The sequence below is a fragment of the Caenorhabditis elegans genome, chromosome I (genome assembly GCF_000002985.6).
Source record: "Caenorhabditis elegans chromosome I".
Classification (NCBI taxonomy): Eukaryota; Metazoa; Nematoda; class Chromadorea; order Rhabditida; family Rhabditidae; genus Caenorhabditis; species Caenorhabditis elegans.
The window spans coordinates 14,301,860-14,329,114 of record NC_003279.8 but is presented as its reverse complement, the minus strand read 5'-3'; the positions used below and the strand labels follow the sequence as shown (position 1 = coordinate 14,329,114).

Here is a 27,255-nt window from a genome sequence, read left to right as displayed (position 1 = left end):
CACTTCCACTGTTTGTGTGTGTGTGTGTGAATTTGAACTTTTTACCTAGACCCCCCTCCTCTCCTCGATATCCCTCTTAATATTTGCCGATCATAAAGAAATGTTTGAAATGTGATCAGGTTACTCTTACCTGGATCTTAAGCCTGGATCATAAGAAAAATCAATAATTTATTAAAAAAAAAACAGTATTGAGCAAAAAAGAACACACACAGACAGAAAAAATCACAAAAAAAACCCGTAGCTGCTGTATATAGGCACCCAAAAGTTTCTCTCTCTCTCTCAGAAATTTATGCTGGCCTCCTTATACTCGGAAGAGTCCAGATTGAACAGATCCTCCAACTTCCATTGGAGGGTCTCAAAGGTTGGCCGTTTGTCCGGGTCGCTTCTCCAGCACTGTTGCATTATGTCGTAAAGGGTGACTGGGCACCCGGCTGGGCACGGCATACGGTACCCGGCGTCGACTTGTTGTAGGACTTCGGCGTTTGTCATACCTGGAAATGGTAAAGAGGTGTCATTGTAGTGTGATCTACATAAATTGCGGGGGGATTTTCGCTTTAAATTTGCCATTTCATATTCCCAAATGGTTCGTAAAGGACCAGTTTAGTAACCTAGACGTGGTGTCAGGCTGCCCCATTTCGGTTTGATCTACGTAGATCTACTAGAATTGCGGGCATTTAGACGCAGACTTTTCAACTGATAAACGTGCTGAAGTCACATTCTTTTAAGGGAAAAATTACCGCATTTTTTTGTAGATCAAACCGCAATGGGACAGCCTGACACCATGTGCTCGTGTGACCTCCGGAAATGGCGGGAAATTTCTTTTTTGAAATGTGTGGCGTGTTTCTGGGGTACTACACGGTTTGATCAACAAAAAATGCGGGAGTTTTTCGTTCTAAAAATCACTTTAGAACTCTGCGTCTCAACTCCGCGCATTTTTTGTAGATCTACGTAGATCAAACCGAAATGGGACACTCTGACACCACGTTCTACAGTAAAACTTAGGCTACATCGCATTTTTCAAAATTTGAATTTTCCGCGATTCCCGGAGATCAAACGGCGAAGGGCGCAGGAATATTCCACATTTTAGTTGACGCGACCTATTCCCAAAGTTTTGCGAAATTTTCAAGGCCCCTTCAATAAGGGACTTAATTTTTATAATTAGCGAACTGGTACCATTTTGTAAAAAAAATAATTTGACCTCAATAAAAGGCGGGATGTTAGTTTTCAAAAAAGCTCATATGACGTCAAAATTTTTAATTCAAATTCCCGCCACTTCTGGAGGTCATGCGGCAATGAGACCATCTTACGTTGTGTCAGGCTGTCTCATTGCGGCTTGATCTACAAAAAATGCGGGAATTTTTCTCCCAGAAAATGGTGACGTCAGCACACTCTTAACCATGCGAAATCAGTTGAAAAGTCTGCGCCTAAATTTCCGCAATTCGTGTAGATCAAACGGGTCGGTTCAAATCCTCACCTGGATAGGGTAACCGTCCGAACGTGACAATCTCGGTGAGCAGGATTCCAAAACTCCAGACATCCGACTTGGTTGTGAATCGATTATAGTTCGCCGCCTCGGGCGCCGTCCATTTTATCGGAAACCGTGCTCCGGTTCTTGCTTCGTACTCGTTCTCCTTCATCAATATCCTGGCTAACCCGAAATCTGCGATTTTTACAGATAGGGAGTTGTTGATAAGGATGTTTCGTGCTGCTAGGTCTCGATGGATGAAATTCATCTCCTCTAGGTAGGCCATTCCAGCGGCAACCTGCAAAACTTTTTTTGAAATTTTTTTTTAATTTCGAGGAATCCGAACGTGAACCTCACCTGCGCCGAGATCTCCACCAGCTGAGGCATCTGACACTGCCGACCTCGTCGCTGTAAGAATGTGAGCAGATTCTCCTGCATTAGCTCGGTGACTATAAGAATCGGCTCATCACGTGTGCAGACTGCATACAGGGACAGAAGCTTCGGATGCCGGAGCTTCTTCATAATCTGTGCCTCGGCTAGGAAATCCGTAGGATCTGCGGTTCCGGCCTTTAGCTTTTTCACAGCGACGGGGACGTTCACATTCCATCGGCCTTCCCATACCTGGAAATTGATGGTTTATGTAGTACATCCAGGATCTGCAAGCTGATTTGCAAGTGCGCTCTAATTAAAAAATGACAAATGTTCTCACTAGAGCGCACTTAAACATGCAAGCATAAGGGGGGGGGGGGCGGGGTTAGGTAAAAAGTTCAAAGTTCAAACACACACTTTAGTAAGCTGTAGTAAGAATTTTCGTATGTTTAGCCATTTTTCGCATGGTTTTGAAGCTTCATAGATTAAATTTCTTACAAAACTCATATTTTCGTTCATGCTTGCAAATTTAAGTGCGCTCTAATGAGAACATTTGTCATTCATTTTAGGGCCTTGCTATCTATATTCGAGGTTGAGTTTTTACTCATGGTGCATCGACATTTCCTTATAACCCTAGTGGTAAATCTCTATGTTCCAGATCCCTTCGTTTTATGAGATCTCCTAGCGGAACTGATGTTTGTAGGGGAGTGATATCATGTTTCAAACCGGTCCTATCTGTTTCAATATTGGCGGCTGTAGCTGCTCGGATCAGGAGATGGAAAAGTCAATAGAAAAAGGGGAAACCGTTTTATCCGGTTGTTTTAGGATCTACACTAAAAGCCCCTGGATTAAGAAAAACACGGAAAAATAAAAGCCTGAAGTTTTTTAGTCCATAGGCTGAGAGGTTTCTGGGAGTTACACTCAAAATAAAAAACTAATATTTAGGCCCCGCCTTTTTCTCGTCCGCTCACGGAGAAAAGGCAAAAATATTGACCCTAACCAATATCAGGCCGCCGACATCTCACGGGTTTCGCGCGCCGCTGCGTTTAACTTGCTGTGGGCGTGACGAGCTGTCTCCGCCCGCTGCGAGTTAAACGCAGCGACGCGCGGAACCCGTGAGATGTTGGCGGCCTGATATTGGTTGGGGTCAAAATTTTTGCCGTTTCTCCGTAAGTGGACGAGAGAAAGGCGGGGCCTAAATATTAGGTTTTCTGCAGTACACGCCACGCAGTTTTTTTTTATTTTGAGTGTAAAGTAGCGCCTACACGGATTTCTGGCTCCCCTCATAAATTGAGATGGAAGAGTTTGCCGAACAAGGCCATTTTGGATCGGCCATATCTGGGGTAGAATTACGGCGCGTTGCGTGTCGCGTCGCGGCTCGATTTTAGTTTTAAAACTTGTTGTAGTTGTCCGTGTGGAGTGCACGATTTTCCCACGCGTTGTCCAGGTCAATGGAGCGCGAAAAAATCAATAAGGAAGGCCAGAACCCCGTGCGCCTAGAAATATCAAGAAAAATTCTTGCTCATGCGATTTTTTGGGGTTTTTTTTACAAAAAAACCTAAAATTTTTCAGGCTCTACCCTAACAATTGTAATTTGGGGCTACACATGGTGCATCGGGGACCCACCCCCCCCCCCCCCCCCCTGCAATTTTCCCCTAAGATCATCTCCTTACCCCCACTCAATTAGCATATCTTCTCCTGTTTATCTCGTTCTCCATCAATTCTCTATACACACACACACACACACACACACACACACACAAATATACATCAAACACGAACGGAATAGGCAACAGGAGGAGGAGGAGGAGGATGAGCCTGTGCACACTATTTGGCGGGCTGTGGGGCTGGCGGGCAGGCAGGCAACGTGAATAAGCAAACAACCGAAAGAGAATGATGATGCTTACCTCTCCAAACTGCCCGGCTCCAATTTGTCGAATGAGACGAACCGAACGGCGGTCCACTTCCCATTGGTCATCTGGAATGGGAATTTTGAACATTTTTAAAGGTAACTGGGCGCCTTGTGGGTCCCTGGAATTGTTTGGCCTAGTAGGTAGGCACAATAATGCCTGCCTACCTTTAAGTCAACTTTGGCCTGAATTAGGTTCGCCTTTTGCCTACTGGATTTACCTAGGTTTGTAGTAGGTATCTAAGCATGTAGTAGGTATCAAGGTATGTAGTAGGTATCTAGGCAAGTAGTAGGTATCTAGGCACGTAGTAGGTATCTAGGCATTTGGTAAGAATCTAGGCATTAAGTAAGCACCTAGGTATCAGGTAGGCATCTAGACACGTAGTAGGTATCTAGACATGCAGTAGGTATCTGGGAATGTAGTAGGTTAATAGGCACGTAGTAGGCATCAAGGCATTTGGTAGGCATCTAGACATCAATAAGTTACCTAGGTATATAGTTGGTATCTAAACATGTAGTAGGCATCTAGACATCAAGCAGTTACCTAGGTATGTAGTAGGTATCTAGGCACGTAGTAGGTATCTAGGCATGTCGTAGGTATCTAGGCATGAAAAAGGTATCTAGGCATGTAGTAGGCACCGAGGTATCTAGTAGGCATCTAGGCAGATGTAGGCACCTGTCAGGCATAAAAACTTCCAGCTTACCATATGTGAATGTCGTTGTCTGTGGGGCTTCTGACTTGGCACAAGGAGCTCCCAGATTCACACAAAGACCATCGGCTTCTCGTTGGTAATGTGCAATCAGGTCGTGTAACGTGGCAAACGGGCGCCTCCGGGCGATAAAATACCCGCCGTGGTCCAGTTGACGGATACGGTAGTGCTTTACGCTGTCGTTCTCTCGGACTGCAAGAAAATTGGGATTAATAGGGGGATTTTGGACTACAAACTACAATCTTCAAATTTAAGAAAACTTGGAATTTGATGAGTTTGTTTTTTTTTTGACAGTTTTTGGAATGTTACAAAGGAAAAAAAAATACTGAAATATTATAAATTTGAAAAATTCAAAATTCCCAAAAAAACGTTTTTTGGTAACTCTCAAAAGAGCTTTGAAAGGTTTTCTACAAACTACAAACTACAAACTACAAACTACACACTACAAACTACAAACTACAAACTACAAAGCACGAAATACATATTTTTTTATAATTTTTCAGAATTGTAAAATTGAAAATAAAGATAAAAACTTTTTGTAATACTTTCAGAAAAAATGAAATCTATCAGTTTTTCAAAAAACATTTATTAAAAAATTAGAAAATTATTGGCAAAAAATTCAATAAAATTTTTTTAAAAAAATCGAAAATGATTTTTCGAATTTTTTAAAAAAAGTTTTAAAAATTAAATAAACATCTATGTATATTCCATCTATTTTTGACAGTTTCCATCTAAATTCCCCCATCCCAAATTACCCATCTAAACCCATCAAAATCTCCCAATTTGCCTCCTTTCTCCCAAATTCCCATTACTTTCGGAATCATAAAAGGTCGGGGCGAGCGGGGATAACCTCTTTTCTGCCTCTTACTGTCACCGCGCCTTTCTCATTTTGTTGTATCCGACCTTGATTATCTCTCCCAGAAAACCGGTTTTCGCCCGCCATGTGCCCTATGGGGCGCCCTTAAAAGTTCACTGACCTGATAATGATAAATCATGCTGTCGACTTTCGGAATCTCTCACTAAAAATGCTCCGTGCTCATTTAAAGTGTGCAATAGACATTTTTCCGCATCGATTCGCCGCATTTTTCCAAAGTACCACCTGGAAATTTGTAAAAATTTAGATTTTCGGATTTTTAAAATCTTATTTTTTGAATCCCTGTAACTCTGCAATAAAGCAAGCTATTAAAAAGTTGTCAACTATTAAATTGTAGCAAATTTTATGTTCTACAGTTTGCTAGTTGCCAACTTTTTGATATCAATCAATTTTAAAAAGTTATCATAGTTTTAAGGCCTACACGGATTTCTTCTAGAAATCCCTATAACTTTTTAATGGTGTTAGCTATAATATTAAAAAGTCGCCAACTAACAAAATATAGGGAATATTAAGTACTTGATTTTAGGTACTACTACCAGTGAACTACAAAATTATTCGAGTTTTAAGGTTTTAATGTGAGTTGGAATTTTTCTAAGTTTCGTAAAAATGTTATTTTTTTCAAAATTTCGTTAAAGCTATGTAACTCTACAAACATTAAGTTACTGAAAAGGTTCAAAATACGAAAATGTAGTAAATTTTACAATTAACATTTTGTCAGTTGACAACTTTTGCCGGTAAAAATACACTTAAAGAGTTGAACCATTTCTACGCCTGCTCTGATTCCCCGCTGACACCTCTAAAGTGCTATAACTCTTCACTGGTGCTAGCTATCAAAAAAGTTTAAACTAACAAAATGTAGGAAATTTTCTGCTCTACAATGTGCTAGTTGACAATTTTTTTGTATCTCACAAGCCAAAGGAGTTATGACAGTTTTAGTTACACCTGATCAAGCCCCTGTGACAACTAACAAAGAGGCGCTGGATAGCTCAGTAGGTAGTGGTAACCACCAGCAATCTGGAGGTCACAAGTTCAAGTCCGGCCTCTCTCCCTAGGCTGGCTAAAAATTCAAAAAAAAAAAAACTTACGGCTGTGACTCGATACTTTTCTCCCTGGCAACATAATTCGACGGGATATACCCAGTCCGTCCAGTTGCCTTGTGCCTGGCGAACCACCAGTCTCCTTGGGTATCATTTAGAATTTCAAGGATCTGAAAGAATGAGATATGGAGTTTCAAAAAATAAAATAAAAAACTAACATCATCCTTCTTAAAACTCAAATCATCATCTGTCCGTGCATCATATTGGAATAAAGCGACAAAATTCGCAGATTGCGAGATATTCTGATTTTTATCAATCGTATTTCCACTGGAAGACGCCGCAATCGGACCGATGGACGGAATTCGTGGATGACTTGGCAGTGACTCCCTTCCCAACGTGGATGACGTGTGGACTGGTGACGTTGCACCAGGCGGTGGATCCTCTTTTCCAATACAGGATCCCATGGGGAGGAACGGACGATCCTGGTGTCGTCAGTTTTTTGATTTGGGAGGTTCTGGAAGAAATTTAGATAGTTCTGGTTCATTAGGGTTCGCTGGACAAAATATAGCGTTTTAAAATTGTCAATTAGCAAATTGTAGATCAAAAAAATTAAATTTACTACAACTTGTGAGTTGACAACATTTTGATAGACACTAGCACCAATTAAAGTTATAGTTATAGGGGTTTCCAGGAGCCAGGGCAAAATAGGTGTGGGCGTTAAACTGCCATGAATCGTTTAAATATATATATATATATATATGCCAATTTGTTTTTTGATATGCCAATTTGTTTTTTGATATGCCAATTTATTTTTTGATATGCCAATCTATTTTTTGGTATGTCAATCTATTTTTTGATATATATATATCAAAAAGTGGTCAACTAAAAAATTGTAGATTTCAAAGCTTACTTCGTTTTATCAGTTAAAAACTTTCTGACTACTTGACACGCTGGGGAGCTACAGGGTTTATAAATCCAGAAAATTCATTTTTAGCGAAACTTTAGGTGGGAATTTGGAAAAATGCAGCGATAAATGTCTGCTGCACAATTTAAAGGAGCCTGGAGCATTTCTTTGTAAGCGATTAAAAAAAAGGGCCCAAGAAAACTTGCAAAAATTTTTAAGATGATCAGTCAAGTAAAAATAATTTTGGACTAGTTTCAAAAAAGAAATAACACAAAACTTGTGAACCAATAAAATACTTAATGCGAAATTTTCTTATATTTCTTCGTTATGGGGTTTCAGGGGCAAGCTAGGACTAACTAGCTGTATTAAATCGACTATAACACCTTCAGATTAATAAATATAAAAAAGTTGTCAACTAACAATACATTACGCATAAAATTTGCTACATTTTTTTAGTTGACAACTTTTTGACATCTAGCCCCAATAAAGAGTTGTATGGATTTCTAGGAGCCATAAAAATAACTTTCTGGACTACTACTATATCTATTTTATCCTGAAAAATATGAAAAGTTGTCAGCTAATAAAAATCAAAAAATTTGACCGTAAAATTGGCACTAAATTATAATATATGAGTTACAACTTTTTCAATATATCAATCTTCTAGAGTAGAAAATTCAGTTTTTAAAGTAAAATTTCAAGCTAAAAGGTTACAATAAAGCAGGAAAGGAACTCATAGTATTAATCGAGAACTATTATAATTTCAGTGCCTAGAATTTAAACTGAAATTTCTCTCGAATAAAGTGAGCAACAAAATTTAGGGATCAAAGTTTTTTAGGCTAACAATATTCCGACAAGGTGTCAGAGTGTCCCATAACGGTGTGATCTACAAAAAATGCGCCAACTGTTGTCGCACGGTTAAGAACGTGTTGACGTCACAATTTTCTGGGCCAAAATTCCCAGTTCCAGGAGTTTTTCAGCCAAAGCTAAAAAATCTTTTAAAAAAGGCCTAAAAACTATGTTCCAAAGTAGTAGTATAATCTAAAATTGGGGGACCTAAAAGGAAAACTACATTTTCTATCTTTGGCGAAAATTGTATAATAAGAACTATGAAAATACAAAATATTAGGTAAAAAACCCAAAAGCCGGAAAGAAATTCATTTAGCCGGTTGCTGGCTAGCCCACCGTCTTTGGGGTGAAAAAGAAGAGGGAACTGTTTTTGTCTCATTCTCTCTTCATCCCTCTCACTATTTGTCCACCGAGGTCAGGCATCTCTCTCTCTCTCTCCCTCTCTCCGCCGCGCCGTTTAGCAAACATTTGCGGAACGCGCGTGCCTTAAACTCCCAATTGCAGGTAGCATACTGATCCCAAGAGACGCAGACCTACAAAAATGGCAATTTCGACAGCAGCGGAGGCGCCCGCGCGCTGGTGGGAAAACATCTTTTTTTGCGCGCGGAGAGGACAGGGAGAGAGAGAGGATGATGAAGCTGTCATTATCAAATTAGATTTGATTAACAGGCTAGGGATTTAAGCTTTCATTGGATCGGTAAACTTTTTATTAAAATTTTTCAAATTTTTTGAGAAAAAAGAGCGAATTTCTGGAAAATTCTGGAAAGTTGCAGTAATTTGAGAACGGCTCCAGAAAAGAAAACTTCAGGAAAATGTGTAACTGCTAAATTTTTAGTTTTAGGAGTGCTTTGGATTCTAGGATTCTACAAATCTAGAAAAGATGATATATTTGCTAGTTAATAATATTTTGGTCGAACAACTCGGTGTCACACAGCATTCTCGTAGATCTAAGTAGATCAAACCGACATGGGACGGCCTGACACCACGTGCGACTCAGTTATTCAAAATTAGTCGATAGAGCGCACTTTGCCGACTTTATAGTTTTCTGTAAAAGCGGGCTACATGTAGCGACAGACAATTTGCGGGCGGGAATCTAATGTGCTTTATTCAAAATCTTTTTTATAATATTCCAAAGAATCAATAATTTTCCAAAGGATCAGCCACTTGAGATGTTCATCCGTATAGGATGGTTTCGGGATTTCCAGAGGGGCTACCCTTTGGGGCATCTCATCGGAAATCTGAAAAAAAACAAGAAATTGAATTTAAAGGTGCCCAGCTGTCCCATCACGGTTTGATCTACAAAAAATGCGGGATTTTTTTGCTCAAAAGTTCTCTGAGCATGTGTGAGCACGTGAGCACGTTCTTAACCATACAAAATCAGTTGAGAACTCTGCGTCTCTTCTCCCGCATTTTTTGTAGATCTACGTAGATCAAACCGAAATGGGACACTATGAGAGATGTGAGCCTCAACCAATATAATTACGTCTGAAAGGGTGTCATCGTCGCGGACTTCTGAAAATTAAAAAAAATATATAAAAAAATTACATATTCAACTCACTTCTCGGCTTCTTCTTCTTCTTCCTATCCTGAGCTACTGGAACCGGCTGAGCTAGTTTCGTAGCTTTCTTCTTATTGACTTGAACATATATTGGCGCACTTTTTCCGCTTCTCAGTTGATTCTTTTCAGTCCGCTCATCCTGAGCCAGTGGGACCCCGGGAGCGAGTAGCTTGTCATGACGATTCTCTCCTTTTTTACTCGACCCAACTGCACCTTCCTAGAATGAAAAACCTGCCTGCATACCTACTAGCCTATAATTGACACACCTTACTCATATTAGCACACCTTCAACACAACGCACAACCAAACAAATTGAAAATTTGTGAAATGATTATATTTTTTTAGATTTCAATAAAGTGAGTTTTTTTTTAAATCAAGATTTAGAAAAAATTTTAGGAAAAAAAAATTGACGTCATTTTTTTGAAGTTTTTAAATATACAAATATTTTAATTTTTACGCCAACCGGTTTTGCTTGGATTCGGGCGATTTATAGCGCCTGCTTGCCTACATGCGTGCCTTCTTGCCTCAATAACGCATTTTTTCCTACATGCCTATATTATGCTTGCCTAGCTATGTGCCGTTTTGCCTACATAGTGCCTGTTTGCCAACCTGCCTATAAAGAAGCTCTCGCTGTCCGTAAAATTGCTGCAAGAGTGAATTTTTACATATTTTTGGTATATAAAAATTTTCAGAACGTCTCATTACTTACGAAATTCGGTAGTTTTGAACCCCAATGGGACTAACAAAAGCGAACTCTCAAATTTCGGTACTCTATTTTTTTATAATTTTTCCAACAAAAAAAAATTATCATAAAATTTCATTTTACTTCCAGAAAATAAATGTTAAATTTTTTAAAAAACATATTAGGCTTGCAATATAAAAAAAATAAATAAAATAACATACATAGGATTCACAAAACATCAATTCAGCACAAAAATCTCCACAGTCTTCCTCGCATGAACAAAAATCGTAGCGATTTTCTCATCGAACCGTCGAATATCAACCCCCGAGCAGCGGCAATTTTTGTGCTCCAGTATCACTTTAAGTTGAGAACGTGTTTCTGAAGGTGTCTCCTCAAACTTAATGAACCGGAAAATATCTCCTTCAGTGGTAAGGGTGAACTCCAAACGGACCAGATTCTCGTGTGATCCAGCGATCCAGTGTCGCAGGAATAAATTAGCGTCAGTTGGGCTTATTGTTAGGCTCTTTGGAAGATCAATATTGTTCGCATTAATAAGCAATACGTCATCAAGTTTAAGCTGGAAACTTTTGGATAAGCTGAAGCACCGGAAATTTTGAATCAAGATATCCCTTCGATTAGACAGGTATGATATTGTCACATCGCTTAAATCCATACAGTCCACATTAACTCCATACATTCGGATTATACTCTGTAATTCAAAAGGACTAATCTCTTGCAATGTGATATGCTTGATTCTATCAAATTCTTGAATGATTGTTTGAAATGTAGGCCCAAAGTTAACGTAATCCAGATTTTTCAGTCTTGTCTGATGGAATATTTCCAAGAGATGCTCAAATCGGTGTACAGCTTGATCTAATTGCACTTCTAGACTCTCGAAATTATCTTCAGAAGTACATAGCCAGATAGTTGCTTTTGAGCGTTGCTCTCACAGTGGCTTTTAATCCTGCAGATATCACTGAATTCTTTGCGTTTTGAGTGGTTAAGGAGAAGTTGACTCTGAAAATTTAACAATTTTTTTATTGCAATGTGTGTTTTTTTTTCGTTTTTCGCGCTCCATTGACAATTGCCCGCCGGGCAACGCGTGGGAAAGTCATGTACTCCACGTGATCTACGTAAAATGCGGGAGGTGAGACGCAGACATCTCAACTGATTTCGCATGGTGTGCTGACGTTACAATTTTTCTGGGAAAAAATTCCCGCATTTTTTGCAGATGAAACCGCAATGAGACTTTCTGACACCACGTGTGTACTCCACACGGACAAACACATTTAGTTTTACAACTAAAATCAAGCCGCGACGCGCCGTAAATCTACCCCAGATATGGCTGATCCAAAATGGCCTAGTTCGGCAAACTCTTCCATTTCAATTTATGAGGGAAGCCAGAAATCCGACCAAATATCATAATGAAACACTCTAGGGTTTTTTAAAAAAGATTTTTTATACTTTCCAGTTAAAGTTTTTGCAAAATCCATGTTTTTTAGTATGTCAGGATGTCCCATCACGGTTTGATCTACAAAAAATGCGGGAATTTTTTTCTCAAAAATGTGACGTCAGCACGTTCTTCATAATGAAAAATCAATTGAGAATCCCGCATTTGTTTGTAGATCTACGTAGATCAAACCGAAATCGGGCACTCTGACACCAATCTCGCATGTTCTGACCCTTACAATGTCTTAACACAAATAATGAGATTAAAATTAAAGTATTTAAAAAAACATTTTTTGATCAACTTTCGAAATTCTGAGTGTTTGCCAAAACCAAGTAATTGTCACTTTTTGACAGTAAAAAAAATTTCAAAAAAAATTTGGCACCATAGGAGTAGTTTGGCGCTACTCCTTCTTTTAAAAAAATTTCGAAAATTTTGCACAAAGGTTTTTTGGTATGCTCAATCCGATAGACACCTCAGATTTTAAGAAAAAAATCAAAAATTCCTTAAGCTACTTAAATTCAGGGGTCCCAAGCTCAGCTAAATTTTGATCAAATTTTCAAATACAACTACTCAAAATAACTCACATATCCAAAAGTTTCATGCATTTTATAGCATTTTTGCGGGATCTTTCAGGAAGTGACAGTATTGGGAAGGGATGCATTGCAGAATGTGCAAATGGAGACAATAAGGTACAGGTGGGAAGACGGCATCTTTCTAATAGACTAATTAATGGATAATCCCAAAGAAGGCAGTTTGCCCCGGCTCTTTTTCTTGCGCACCATATGAACAGGTGGTTTTTGATTTTGAAAGATTATAGCGCGATAATTATGTTTTTTGGTAGATCCCTACCTTATATGCCTACTTAACAGTTTGCTTGAGAGAAAAGAAACTAATTATTTTCGAATAATTTTAATATCAAAACCCATTCTTATGAAAACTTTCCATTCTTGAGCTACAGATTTTTCAAGAGAAATGACCAAAATTGGACTCGCGCTGTGTCGGCCGCTGTATCTCTTTTCCACAAAGTTTTAAAATGTTGAAATGTTTCTATGTGTTAGCATCAAGGGTGTCAGTTTTTCGATTTTTTCAGAAAATCGAAAAATGAAAAATTTTTCGATTTTGAAATAAACTTACAAAAAAGCTGATAATGTATTATTTGTGGGCCTTTTTATCTCCATCATTCATTTTAAGAATATAAATGTGAATATACGTCTGTACTTTTCAAAAAAACAAAACAATTCAGAAGTTGATTCCATAAAAATTAAATTGAAAACAAAAGATTCATTAATGGGGTTATTCAAGTAATGTAGCAAAATGTATTTGAATACATTTGTGACGTAATTTTTCTACACTTTTTAATTTTCCGACACTACTTGAATAACCCCAAAAGATGTTTGGTCCCAAAAAATGTTGTCAGCTAAATGTATCTCACAGAATTTTTCTTCGAATAAACAAAAATGTTATCTAAACAGAAATAAAAGACGATTTATTTCATTTGTCGATTTTTCGAAAAAAAAAATCGAAAAATCGAATGTTTTTCGATTTTCAATTTTTCGATATCCACTGAAAACATCGAAAAATTGAAAAAAATCGAAAAATGACAAAGTTCTAAACAACAGTTTGCCAGTTGAACTTTTCTGTCTAAAGACCCTAGTTGTGAAAATACACTCATTTGGAAATTGGTCATTACTGTATTTCAGCTTTACTATAAAAATCGTAAAGCAATATTATATTGCGCCCGACATTCATCATTTGACATCGATTCAAACATGTCAATAATTATACTATGTATATTTATTCCAAACAATCACTTTTAGCGGCGTTTGCTATTACCACTTTTATTTAAAACAAAACAAGCTTCAATATGAAATAAGTCATCAAAAAATCAATTTATCCAACACACAAATCTCAAAGTTCCTCTCCGTATCAATAAAAACCGTTGCGATTGTTCCATCGATTCTCCGAATATCGAATCCCGAACTTCGGCACCTACTCTCACCGAATACCATCTTTAGATCAGAAGCTCTATTCGGAGGTGACTTTTCAAATTGTAAGCCATGTAGAACATCTCCTCCATCTGCTAGCGTGAAGCTTAAATATTGGGTTTTTAAGCTTGACCACCCAGCAATTCAGTGCTTCAGAAATAAATTGGTATCCCGTGAACTGAGGTGTGCAGTTAAAATCACACGTTCTCCATTGATCAGTAACAAATCATCAAGAGTAATATGATGAGGCCTCCTGGTTATTTTTAGTTTTTGGAAGTTTTGAATCAACAGCTCTGAGTATACATAGTATGTCTTTAGGGATTTGGCCACAGCAGCATACTTTTGTATACTCTTCAGTCGATCAGAATCAAATACCAACTTGTTGAATCTGTTGAAATCTTTCAAAATTGGCAGGAAAGAGAGGCCACTGTGAGACAACTTCAAGTATGTCAGCTCTGCCTGATTGAATATATCTAGAAAAAACTCCATTGAATATTTAATCCTATCTAATGACAAATCAAAAACATAATTAGGACCGTCATTGACTGATACTATGATAATTGCCTTCTGGAATAGCCTAGCGTTTATTTCAGCTTTAAATCCCGCAGAGATCACCAAATTCTTCGCTTTTTTAGATGTTGAGGCGAAGGCGACTCTAAAATTGATATAATTTAGTCAGTTTTTGTAAATTTGATTTTTAATTTCTACTGTAGTAAAAACCATCTAACTATGTAGTAATGTAGGTACTGTTCTGTAGGGGTACTGTAGGCATACGGTAGAATTACTGTAGTTTGAGAAAATCTGATTTTTCAGCTTTTGAAGAGGTATTCGATTGGGAGTTGGTGGGGGATAATATCGAGGTACTTTAGTAGTACTGTAGGATTACTGTAGGGTTACTGTAGTTTGGGGAAATGTGAATTTTTAGCTTTTGAAGAGGTATGGAGTTGGAAGTTGGTGAGGGATAATGTCAAGGTACTGTAGGAGTACAGTAGGATTATTGTAGGGTTACTGTAGTTTGGAAAAATTTGAAACAAGCTTTTGAAGAGGTATTAGTCTGGGAGTTGGTGGGGATAATATCGAGGTACTTTAGTAGTACTGTATAATTACTGTAGGGTTACTGTAGTTTGGAAAAATTTGAATTTTCAGCTTTTGAATAGGTATTGGGTTGGGAGTTGGTCGGGGTACTGTAGTAGTACTGTAGAGGCACTGTATGATTATTGTAGGGTTACTGTAGTGTGGGAAAATTTGAAATTTCAGCTTTTAAAGAGGTATTGGGTTGAGAGTTGGTGGGAGTTGGTGGGAGTTGGTGGGGGATAAAGTCAAAGTACTGCAGTTATACTGTAGGGGTACTGTAGGATTACTGTAGTAACAGTTTGATAGTTACAGATAGATAAAAAACTATGCAGTAAAAGTAACAAAGTCCATTTAATTTGAATTGTTCGCAAAAAAACATTTTTTGAGGCTTTCTCCCGTGTACTCCTCTTAGATAACTCGTGTCCACTTAGGCAATAAATTAATGCAATTTTTTTTTTGAAGTTTTGGTAAAACTCAAATGACAGAAAATGAACCTTAATGACCAAATATAACTGTTAAAAAATTTAAAACACTTTCTAAATTTCTATGTTTTTTTTTCAATTTTGCAAAAAATGAGATAATTATTTTTGAATTACCGCGCAAGTTAGTGACGTCATTTTCGACATTTTTGCGTTTTTCGGCAGTATTTATTGGTTTTTCTTTATTTTTTCAAAACAACTGCATAAATACACTTGCAATTTGAAAATTTCCATGCATCCAATAGCTTTTTGGCAGGATTTTGCAGGCAGTAATAGTATTGGAAGGAAGGCATTGGAGGCGAGTAGTGCATGGAGCTAAATTCTTCCTCCCAATCCAGGGAGCTAGATTCTTCTCCTCCTCCCACTGAGAAAGGTGGGTGGCCTGTTGTAAAGTTCTTCACCTATAGGCTGGAGCTAAGAGAGGCAGAACGGGAGAGAGAAGGACGGAGAACCTATAGCCTTTACCTGAAGAAGAAGCATCTACATCAAAGTTTAAAGTGGGGGATCATGTTCGAATTTCGGCTAAGCGGGGCACATTTGATAAAGGATACGAGCAAGGTTGGACTACTGAAGTCTATGTTGTGAAGAAAGTAGTGCCCCGAACTCCTACAGTTTACAATTTGGTGGACACTAACGGCGAACAAATCGATGGCATTTTCTATGCCAAGGAGCTGACCCGATGCACATACGACCCGAATGCTGTGTATCGAATCGAGAAAATCGTTGATACGCGGATTCTCAAGGGAAAAAAGCAAAGTCTAGTTAAATGGTCCGGGTACCCGGATTCATTTTCTAGCTGGATTGACTCGAGCTCTCTGATTAAATTATAAATTCTCTCCAGCCCAACCCTTTTATTACGACCCTCCCCTCGTTATTTTGACACAACCCTACTCCCCGTACCTTATTGACACCCTATCTTTTTTCTAACACTTTTTGTAACACTTTTGTATTTATTAATAATAAAAATATTAATAACAATAAAAATAATAAACTTAATAATGTCCCAATGTCGCAATGAGAAGTTGCAGCTGGTTGCGGGGGCGATGCTGACTTCCGGGGGGGGGGGGGGGGGGGGGGGTGGCTGTGATGGCTCAAATCTGGAAAGTAAATATTATTATTATCGGTGTATACAATTTTTTAAAAAAGCAGACATACCTTTGAGACTTCAAAGATCTCGGGTGCCTCGAACCCAATTTTTTCGAACCATCCCAAACCGAACTGAAAATATTTAAAAAGTTGTACGATTACAAAAAACTGAAATCATTTTTTGAAAAAAGTTATTGCAAAAAAAAACTCACGTGTGTTAGACTGCCGTGGCCTAACTTTCTGACAGCTAGCCGGACCCAGTCCTGGAGCACGTGGGGGGCCGTGTGAACCATTGAATTCGCGTGAAGGCGTGGAGGGTTGTCCTCCAACAGGTGCTGCTGCAGTTGGCCAAAGTCGCTGTAGCGAACCAGACACACAGGACAGCTCATGGCCCTGGTCATAGCCGGCAGCTTGTCGAACTGGCTGAGTTCCAGATCGCTCACGAGGGGGGGGGGGGCGGTTGCCGGAATCCCTCGTAGACGTCCTCGAAGTGGCTCTGGAGAGCCATTTCGTCTGACGATGAAATTAGATTGCAATCCGAAAAAATTTACACTTACACAAAATATTTCTCACAATGAGAAAGGGCCTGCTGTGAAACTTTCTTGAGGTTTACCAAGCTCCACCGCTCGTGGCGGAGCTCGGTTGTGTACGACCGGGCGTACACGGTCCTCACGGGGGCCATCTGCCCATTGTGGCGTACAGGCGTGCGGGCGCTGTAAAAAATGATTCGACTGGTTAAACAAAAAAAGAGCTGAAAATAACTTACTCTCCGGGGTAGAAGCGTAGTATTCCCCGCACTGTGCCGTGGGCGATGGTCCCGAGCTCCACGGGGCCCAGCCTCCTCAAGGCCTGGTTGAGCTCGTCGGCTCTCTCCCACTCCCAACCTGGGACGACTTGGTCGAGAAAGAGGGGTGCTGGGATCATCTGAAAAAAATACAAAAGAGCGTTTGGGAGTAATACGCAAAAAACGTTCTTTTTGAAAAAATAAAAAATCAAAAAGTTGGTGGAAAAAATGTGTGTGTGAGATGTGATGGAGAATGATTACATAACTTCCTGATATCCTCTTTTATAGTAGGTCCCGCGCTCCGCCTCCCAACGCTGTTACGGTGGTTAGCTCACCACAACGAGGCTGTCAACTACACATGTCTCTTTTACAAACGTTGTTAATCTTGCAAATGATGACATAACGCGTGTCTTATACATCTCTTCTCTGATTGTTATAAATCAGTCAAATTGTATTGCACCACTCGGCCCTTGGGTGTCAATTCTAATACTTTCTTTCTGACAGACGTGAAAAAAACATACCACAGTTTTTATTTATCAAACATTATTTATTTAAAAAAAAAGAGAAGATTATGTTATCAAAAAAAAATCTGTAGGGGGCACACAGAAACACAATGGTTTGTGAGTTTTTAAGCTCACTGGAATAGGGCTCCGACTGTGATGTGTCCAGACATGCGTTGCAGGACAGGGGCGGTTAGGGGTGGTAAAAAATAAATAAAAATAGAAAGGGTGGGGGGCACCACGCGCTTTGTTCCCTGTGGAGACCCTCACCTACCTGCGGCGGGTCCAGCGCCACCACCACCACCACCAACACCAGCCCAGCCCAGCCGATCCTCCTCCAGCCCAGCCGATCCTCCTCCTCCAGCTCAGCCGATCCTCCTCCGGCCCTCCTCATGTTTCTGCATTTTTTCATTATTTTTCATTATTTTTCATAAAATAAAAGAATGTGTGAACGGATGATTTCAGAATATTCTTACAAGTACTTGGGTAGAAGAAAAGATAGCCTCCCGAGAAGAATTTGGCATCCGACATCTCACCCTTCCACCATCTCTCTGGTCTCTCCCCTTTTTTTTAGGAGAAGAATCTAGCTCCCCGATAAGAATTTGGCTTCCCGCCTTTCTTCCTCCTATTCCTTCTATAGGTTCTCCGTCCTTCTCTCCCCCGTTCTGCCTCTCTTAGCTCCAGCCTATAGGTGAAGAACTTTACAACAGGCCACCCACCTTTCTCAGTGGGAGGAGGAGAAGAATCTAGCTCCCTGGATTGGGAGGAAGAATTTAGCTCCAAACACTACTGAGGCGAGCAGGGATCCCAACTTTAGATGGAAACGTTGAACAACTGCGAGGCAGAGGTGTCCGGGTGCGTAATAAATGAATGAAGAAGAGCCCAGTTGTACGTGTCTAGGTAGAGGTTGTTCGGTGACCCCGTTAGTGACGTCATCTTTATAAGAAACAACAGGATCGATAGTTTCCCAGTTAGCAGACGTCCACTCGACCAAACATTATTTCCCTTCTGTCCTAATTGTTGTGGTCCAAACATTTGTTGAGCTAAAAATGCCAGTCGCTTCGAGATTCGAAGGTCCAAAGGAATTTCCAATTTTTCGACTACCGTCAAAAGCTATTCAACTTGTTTTGAGTACGTCCAGCTTAGGCTTAGGCTTAGGCGCATGCTTAGGCTTAGGTTTAGGCTTATGCTTAGGCCTAGGGTTACGATCAGGTTTAGGCTTAGGCTTAGGCTTAGGATTAGGCTTAGGCTTGGGTTAAGGCTTAGGCTTAGGCATAGACTTAGGTTCCAGCTTAGGCTCAGGCCTTGGCTTACTATTGGTTAAGGCTTACATCAAGGCATAGGCGGGGGGGGGGCAATCCCAACTTCCAGACGGGTTCCAGAAAAAAAAAAGAAAAACACCTTTTTTTGTTGATATCTCAGCAATTTTCTCTCACCCACAACCATTACATTAATAATAACAGGACAGTATTGCAACAGGCTTGACTACCAATTTTAAATACTAGCATACGCGCTTTAATAAATATATAATCATATTTTCAGAATAAATATATCAAAGTCAAGCAGGAAAGGACTTAACTTAGTCAAGGATTTCACAAGTAACAAAAACAGTTACAAAGTTCGAATAGTTATGGGGCACGGACCACGTGTCAGCATAATAAATTCAAATGAAAGAAAATGGGATTACGTGTTCCAATCCGATAGAACAAGCCCTCCGAAATTCACATCCTATAATTTTTCTAAAGAACAAGTTTGGACTACCTATGCAGAAGATCCAGTGGAGAGAATGAAGGAAACGGCTGACTACGTATTAGATGTTTTTAACTGTCAAATTGATGACCTCTACTTTTCCCTAAACAAATTTGAGGACAAACGTATATCAACAATTAATTGGTTGGCATCCAAACAGGAAGCTATACCCCAAGGTGATGTAGAAGGAAGGGATCAGGGGTGTGCGGATAATAGCCGATTTAGCCGAATTAGCCGTTCAGCTAACTCGGCTAACTCGGCTAATATTAGCCGAATTATCCGTTAGCCGACCTTTTTACCGATTAGTCGAATTACCCGTTAGCCGACTTTTTGGCAGTTCGGCTATAACGTAGTTATCCGTTAGCCGATTTTGGCCGATGTTAGCCGAATTCGCCGATCGGCTATTTCGGCTAATTCAACTAACATATTTTTTGGAAAACAAAATGTGGTGAATTTGTATGATTTTTTCCTATTTGAACAGTCGTTCATCCCTGAATTTGCTCAATAACAGTGAAAAAATTAACCCAAAACCTGAATTAACAGAATGGACAAAAAAAGCTTAACCAAATGAATATTTTCCGAATTAGCCGAATTAGCCGAAAATTAGCCGATTTGAATGACTGAGATTAGCCGAATTAGCCGTTAGCCGAAAATTTTGAAATTAGCCGTTTGCCGAATTAGCCGTTAGCCGGTTCTCAAAAAAACGGCATTAGCCGATTTATCCGTTAGCCGAAAAAATCGGTTATCCGCACACCCCTGGAAGGGATGTTCCAAAAGAAGTTTATCAACGGTTTCTGAACAAAGTGACCGTCAAATATGCACTATTATTTAATGTGAGCCTTCAAGAAAATTGCGGAAATAATATTATCTTGAACTTGGAAAGTTTCCATGCTTCAGCTCCCTGGCTCACTTTAAATCACTTGTTCAACTTTGACTGTTCCTCATTAGTAATAGATAAATCAAATCTAACTGCTAGAGAATGGAATATATTCCTTCGTCATTGGATGTCAACTTGTTCCAACCAGAGACTCAAACATTTATCATTCACTATTCAAAACTTCGATTGGGTCACCACAATTCTTGATCTACCACATCGTGAAACCGAACCAAGGAAGTACGAAATTACTAGAGACGATGGAGTGAAATCAGTGTGTGGTCTTAATAGAGGAGTTCAATTTTAAAAAAATTGAATAAGTATAAGGTTCTTTTATTAATATTGAAATGTTTTGTGACGTCAATAAAGTTTAACTGTATAATTTTGTAAAAATTCCCAAAAAAAGTTGATATCCCTAGGGAAGATTGGCCCTAATTCCCTGACTGGTTTCAAGTTTTCGAGATGAGAAATATGTTTGTGTGACTAAAAAGAGGCGCTATTATGAGTGCACAAATTATGGTGCATCAATGGTCACTTGCTGGGAAAAAACTCGGAACACTTTACTGGAATGTCTTGAATGTCCTGCTTATAATTTTTGGACTCCGAATTTTTGGACTAAGTTTCAGAATGTTGCAGCGTATCTAGTAATAATTGATCTGTGTGGCATGTGGGGCGTCGTAGCAAGTATCTCAAGAGAAGTGGCCAAAAATGGACTCGCGAAGTGTCGGCCGCTGTATCTATTGACCTCAATTTTTTGATATGCTGAATCATGTGAAATGTGGACAAAATTCTAGACAACAGTTGATTTAGGGCTCCCAGCTGAGCGAGACGCGAAATATGTGTCTTCCGGCCTTACGCCGCGCGCCGACGCCGCTGTGTGTGTGCAACGTAATGCGAAGAGGTGGATGTTTAGAAGCGGCCGACACGTTCGGGGTTCCGCTGAGGCCGTGATCCCGGCGCGGCGACCTCATTGGAGCCCTAAGTCGATTAGTTGATCTTTTTTTCTTAAGTCCCTTGTTGTGGAGTTATGAATACTCACTTGAAAACTATAAAAAATCAGCAAAAAACCAATAACTTTTTTTTACTTTTGGCTACTTCTTCTGTTTAGAGATTTTGTTCATCTTAGGTTAATTTTTTTCAGAAAAATTGGAAACACATTTTATCAACAAAAACTTAAAGGATTAAAGGATTAAAGGACGATCCGTTCTTCAAGTGCTATGCACTGCGGATCTGGGATTCAGGTACACTGCCTGGTGGTGATCCCTCTGGGCTGTAATTTAAGCCACGTCCTAGCCGGGGACTGTGGCCGATAATCCAGTCGTGGATTGCTCCACTTCCCAATAGAGGCTGGGTGAACCTAGGGGGTGAGACCGGACTTGAACTCGTGACCTCCAGACTGCTAGCGGCCACCACTACCGACTGAGCTATCTGCCCCCTGTTATGAATACTCACTTGAAAACTATAAAAAATCAGCAAAAAACCAATAACTTTTTTAAAACTTTTGGCTACTTCTTCTGTTTAGAGATTTTGTTCATCTTGGGTTAATTTTTTTCAGGAAAATTGGAAACACATTTTATCAACAAAAACTTAACTTGAAAATATATAAAACTTGCCAAGGCAATACAAAAAGCGAAAAAGAAAGTTGTTAATTATTCATCACACTGATCTCGACGTTCCTGGACGAGTTGATGGAAATAATTGCGATCGTTCCATCGTTTCTCCGAACATCTATTCCTGAGCGACTTGTTCGTTTTGGTTTTAGTTCATTTGATATTTGAAACTTGATTCCCTGCAAGACATCACCTTCTTCACTGGAAAGCGTGAAGCTCAGATGGTCCAGCTCATCGTTCGATCCAGCTATCCAGTGCTTCAGGAACAAGTTGATATCTCTAGAACCGACTTCAGCAGTCAAACCGACACGCTTCACATTGATCAGCAACAAGTCATCAAGGTTCAGACGGAAGCTGACAGGCAGCAATAAACGTTGAAAGTTCTGAACCAACAAGCCTCTCTGGAATCTTCTATTGAACAGAACCGTGTGGGTTAACATTGCATCCTTCAGATTCATACATTCCACCTTAGGAGCATACTCCCGAGCTGTCTTCAGGGAAGCAGAGGATCGCGAGAAATATCCGCTTTGAAGTATTAGATCTTGAAATCTATCGAAATCTCCAATAACTACTTGCAATGCAATTCCAACATCGGTGAAAGTCAAGCATTTCAGTTTTTTCTGACAAAATATTTCCATAAGATGTTCCAAGTAGAATTTCGTTTGATCCAGCGACGGACCAGGAAGAAATTTCTCAACTCTTCCAATCTTCAGACGGATTCGAGAATCTCTTTCTATGAAACAGCTGATCGAAACTTTTAGTTTTGCGGAGATCACCACGTTCTTCGCATTTTGAGTGATTAGGGAGAAGTTGACTCTGAAATTTTGAAAATGCGGCTGTTGCCGTTCGGCAAATTGATTTGTCGACAAATTCGGCAAGTCGGCAAATTGCCGGTTTGCCGATTTGCCGGAATTTTCATTTTCGGAAAATTGCCGATTTGCCGTTTTCCTGAAATTTTCAATTAGGTAAATTTGTCGATCTGCGGAAATTTTTCAATTCCGGCGATCTGCCGATTTGCCGGAAACTTTCAATCCCGGCAATTTGCAGATTTGCCGGAAATTCTTATTTTCGGCAATTTGCCGATTTTCCGGAAATTTTTCATTTGAATTTTTTCCCTTTTTTTCTAGATATTTTCATAGAATTTGGAACATTCATAGGATGCTTAACATTTTGCCATTTGAAATTGAAATGCTGAAATTTCCAACAAATAAGTGCAAAACCACAATTAGCCGAAAAATTTCGGCACATTGCCGTTTTTCCGACAAATTCGGCAAATTAACAATTTGCCGGAAATTTTCAATTCAAAAAATCGTTTGCCGCCCACCCCAGGGTCCTACAGTTGTTTGCAATAGGGCGCGCTTGCATTTTTGTAGGCCTTTTTTGAGCGACAAACATAATTTTGAATTTTTGAAATAAAATGCAATCGCGCCCCACCTTTAAGTTCCATTGGCCAAAAATGTTTGCTCTTGGTCGCTGCTCAAAAATTTGAGTTTTATAGCAAGCGTGTGCACTGCAGGAAAACTACATTTTCTTTTTTTCAATTTCCTACACGTGGTATCAGGTTGTCCCATCGCTCCACAGAGCGGATTTTACTACGTGGCCTAGAAAAATCAAAAATTCGGCCAATGATTTATCTGGGGTTTTTGACATGGGGCGCTTTCTGAAACTTGACGAGATTGTTCTCGAAAGGGGGTTCTATAGTTCCACCGTGGCGATTTTTGAGGAAATGTTCCGTATCCATGTTATGAAGGTGGCCGAGTTTTCTTTTTTTACGGCCACGTAGTAAAAACCGCTCTGTTGCTCCACTGCACACAAAAATAGCCGGAAAACATGTTAGAAATTTTGTGACGTCACAGCGGTCGACTGTTGTGTTAATTTATAAAATCGATGTTTCAACGAAGTTACACCAAAACTGTGACGTCAAAAAAATTCAAACATATTTTTTACCCGCCAATTTTGTGTGCAGTAGAGCAATGGGACAACCTGACACCACGTGTTTCCAAGTTAGCTGAAATTCACTTACATATCAAGAATCTCCATAAATTTTATAGCAATTTGCCGGGGTTTTGCAGGAAGCAACAGTATTGGGAAGGGAGGCATTGGGTGACAATAGGCAACTGAAGGGGGTTAGGTCGCCACGTCTTATAGCCCTGATCGATATTTGGTTTGAGTAACCGCTAAAAATGTGTGTGTGTGTGTTTGTGTGGCCCGTTCTCTCTGTATACAATAGAAAAACATATGACGTCATATGTGGCGCATTAACACGAGGGGCCCTCTTCGTTGCTTCCACGTGGTGTCAGAGTGTCCTATTTTGGTTTGATCTACGTAAATCTACAAGAAATGCGGGAGAGTTCTCAACTGATTTTGTACTATTGAGAACGTGCTGACGTCATAGGTTTTTGGGCGAAAAATTCCCGCATTTTTGTAGATCGTTTTATGATGATGTCAAGGGAATAATTCGTCTTTGGATTTACTGGGGAAGTTTATAGGAAACTCGAGACACTTGAAAAATTTCAAAAAAAAAATCAGTAATATTTCGTACATATATTTCAGTATCAATATCAGGGGTGGGCTGCAAACGATTTTTTCCGGCAACCGGCAAATTGCCGTTATTGAAAATTTCCGGCAAATCTGCAATTTGCTGGGATTAAAAATTTTCAGTAAATCGGCAAATTGCCGGGATTGAAAATTTCCGGCAACTCGGAAGATAGTCGAAATTGAAAACTCCCGGCAAATTGGCAAGTTGCCGGAGTTGAAAATTTCCGGCAAACCAGCAAATTGCCGGGAATGAAAATTTCCGGCAAATCGGCAAATTGCCGAAACTGAAAAATTTCGGCAAATCGACAAATTCCCGGAATTGAAAACTTCCGGCAACTCGGCAAATCGGCAAATTACCGGAATTGAAAATTTCCGGCAAATCGGCAAACCAGCTAATTGCCGGGATAGAAAATTTCCGACAAATCTGCAAATTGCCGAAAATAAAAATTTCCGGCAAACCAGCAAATTGGCAGGATTGAAAATTTTCGGCGAATCGACAACTTGCCGGAATTGAAGTTTCCGGCAAATCGGCAAACTGCCGGAATTGTAAATTTCCGGGAAATTGGCAAATTGCCGGAATTGAAAATTTCTGGGAAACCGGCAAATTCTCGGAATTGAAAACTTCCGGCAACTCGGCAAATCGGCAAATTACCGGAATTGAAAATTTCCGGCAAATCGGCAAACCAGCTAATTGCCGGAATCGAAAGCTTCTGGCAAATTGGCAAGTTGCCGGAGTTGAAAATTTCCGGCAAACCAGCAAATTGCCGAAACTGAAAAATTTCGGCAAATCGACAAATTCCCGGAATTGAAAACTTCCGGCAACTCGACAAATCGGCAATTTACCGGAATTGAAAATTTCCGGCAAATCGGCAAACCAGCTAATTGCCGGAATCGAAATTTTCCGACAAATATACAAGTGCCCGGAATTGAAAAATTCCGGCAAAATCGGCAAATTGGTGGAATTGAAAATTTCCGGTAAACCGGCAAATCGACAAATTGCCGGAATTGAAAATTTCCGGCAAATCGGCAAACTGCCGGAATTGTAAATTTCCGGCAAACCAGCAAATTGCCGTATTTGAAAATTTCCGGCAAATCGGCGAATTGCCGGATTTGAAAATTGCCGATTTGCCGAATTTGTCGACAAAAAAATTTGCCAAGCGGCTATTTTCGCCTCAGAGAGGAAATCCTTTATCAAATAAAGCAGTATCGGAAGAGCTAAGTCAAATCAACACATGTAAAGCAGGACCGGCCCGGGCTGTCGGCCTATTGAGGTCTGGCTGGCGGACCAACAAAATGGCAAAAGCCAGGCTGCCGGGCCGAATATCAACCTGAAAATCTGAAAGGCCTGTTTAGGAACCTTTTTTTCTGTTTCCAGCTTTCAAACAAATCCAAATTAAAATTTATTCATAAATCATTAAGCACAAACATTTGAAAGGTAAAACTAAAAATAACAATTGCCTCAATTCCATCGTTTCTCCTAATAATCGTTCCTCCCTTGAACATCACTTCCTCTCCACCATCCAAATGCCTTGTCACACGATCCTTCGGCAAAACCTCATGACTGATCCCTTGGAACAAGCTAGCCATCCGCTGATTCAAAGTTCTCGGTAGATTCTGATGCCCAACAACTAGCTTTTCCAATCTCCTTACCCCTGCTGCCCAGTGCTTCAGGAACGTGTTCAGGTCCTTCAGGTCCCATCTCGCGCGCACAACCACTCTCCGGCTATTGCAAAGTAGTAGGTCATTGAGGGTAAAGGTGAATGGTGAGGATGTTATGTAGACTTCATCGGTGTTCTGTAGAAGAAGAGGCAAATTGCCGGTTTGCCGATTTGCCGGAATTTTCATTTTCGGAAAATTGCCGATTTGCCGTTTTCCTGAAATTTTCAATTAGGTAAATTTGTCGATCTGCGGAAATTTTTCAATTCCGGCGATCTGCCGATTTGCCGGAAACTTTCAATCCCGGCAATTTGCAGATTTGCCGGAAATTCTTATTTTCGGCAATTTGCCGATTTTCCGGAAATTTTTCATTTGAATTTTTTCCCTTTTTTTCTAGATATTTTCATAGAATTTGGAACATTCATAGGATGCTTAACATTTTGCCATTTGAAATTGAAATGCTGAAATTTCCAACAAATAAGTGCAAAACCACAATTAGCCGAAAAATTTCGGCACATTGCCGTTTTTCCGACAAATTCGGCAAATTAACAATTTGCCGGAAATTTTCAATTCAAAAAATCGTTTGCCGCCCACCCCAGGGTCCTACAGTTGTTTGCAATAGGGCGCGCTTGCATTTTTGTAGGCCTTTTTTGAGCGACAAACATAATTTTGAATTTTTGAAATAAAATGCAATCGCGCCCCACCTTTAAGTTCCATTGGCCAAAAATGTTTGCTCTTGGTCGCTGCTCAAAAATTTGAGTTTTATAGCAAGCGTGTGCACTGCAGGAAAACTACATTTTCTTTTTTTCAATTTCCTACACGTGGTATCAGGTTGTCCCATCGCTCCACAGAGCGGATTTTACTACGTGGCCTAGAAAAATCAAAAATTCGGCCAATGATTTATCTGGGGTTTTTGACATGGGGCGCTTTCTGAAACTTGACGAGATTGTTCTCGAAAGGGGGTTCTATAGTTCCACCGTGGCGATTTTTGAGGAAATGTTCCGTATCCATGTTATGAAGGTGGCCGAGTTTTCTTTTTTTACGGCCACGTAGTAAAAACCGCTCTGTTGCTCCACTGCACACAAAAATAGCCGGAAAACATGTTAGAAATTTTGT

General features: G+C 39.8%; 4 protein-coding genes, 1 non-coding gene and 1 pseudogene across 6 annotated transcripts; 1 reads left to right on the top strand and 5 right to left on the bottom strand.

Moving 5' to 3' along the window:
* Window positions 1-149: 149 nt before the first annotated feature.
* src-2 (Tyrosine protein-kinase src-2) lies at window positions 150-6,878 on the bottom strand. Its single transcript, NM_061101.5, has 8 exons — window positions 6,583-6,878; window positions 6,413-6,534; window positions 5,431-5,552; window positions 4,448-4,645; window positions 3,742-3,812; window positions 1,823-2,086; window positions 1,475-1,763; window positions 150-491 (listed from the first exon to the last, which is right to left on the bottom strand). Exons 1-8 carry the CDS (start codon window positions 6,826-6,828, stop codon window positions 280-282), a joined length of 1,524 nt encoding a protein of 507 aa, NP_493502.1. The 5' UTR covers window positions 6,829-6,878; the 3' UTR covers window positions 150-279.
* A 1,644-nt stretch (window positions 6,879-8,522) lies between these two features.
* On the top strand, window positions 8,523-8,773 carry F49B2.8. Its single transcript, NR_050739.1, has one exon. It is a non-coding gene; the product is annotated as an Unclassified non-coding RNA F49B2.8 (non-coding RNA).
* Window positions 8,774-9,201: 428 nt separating this feature from the next.
* F49B2.9 (uncharacterized protein) lies at window positions 9,202-10,001 on the bottom strand. Its single transcript, NM_001318272.2, has 4 exons — window positions 9,939-10,001; window positions 9,673-9,889; window positions 9,598-9,626; window positions 9,202-9,352 (listed from the first exon to the last, which is right to left on the bottom strand). The coding sequence occupies exons 1-4, from the start codon at window positions 9,945-9,947 to the stop codon at window positions 9,218-9,220; spliced, it is 390 nt and encodes a 129-aa protein (NP_001305201.1). The 5' UTR covers window positions 9,948-10,001; the 3' UTR covers window positions 9,202-9,217.
* Window positions 10,002-10,592: 591 nt separating this feature from the next.
* Window positions 10,593-12,465, bottom strand: F49B2.4 (annotated as a pseudogene). The gene is made up of 2 exons: window positions 12,389-12,465; window positions 10,593-11,371 (listed from the first exon to the last, which is right to left on the bottom strand). Coding segments are annotated over exons 1-2 (856 nt in total).
* Window positions 12,466-16,272: 3,807 nt separating this feature from the next.
* On the bottom strand, window positions 16,273-17,358 carry F49B2.3 (C2H2-type domain-containing protein). The gene is made up of 5 exons (NM_001375242.3): window positions 17,195-17,358; window positions 16,986-17,141; window positions 16,641-16,941; window positions 16,498-16,560; window positions 16,273-16,439 (listed from the first exon to the last, which is right to left on the bottom strand). Exons 1-5 carry the CDS (start codon window positions 17,350-17,352, stop codon window positions 16,434-16,436), a joined length of 684 nt encoding a protein of 227 aa, NP_001361861.1. The 5' UTR covers window positions 17,353-17,358; the 3' UTR covers window positions 16,273-16,433.
* A 4,536-nt stretch (window positions 17,359-21,894) lies between these two features.
* Window positions 21,895-24,045, bottom strand: F49B2.7 (F-box associated domain-containing protein; the record flags this gene model as incomplete). Its single annotated transcript, NM_001375241.2, has 2 exons — window positions 21,895-22,761; window positions 23,969-24,045. 2 exons carry the CDS (start codon window positions 24,043-24,045, stop codon window positions 21,981-21,983), a joined length of 858 nt encoding a protein of 285 aa, NP_001361903.1. The 3' UTR covers window positions 21,895-21,980.
* Window positions 24,046-27,255: the final 3,210 nt, after the last annotated feature.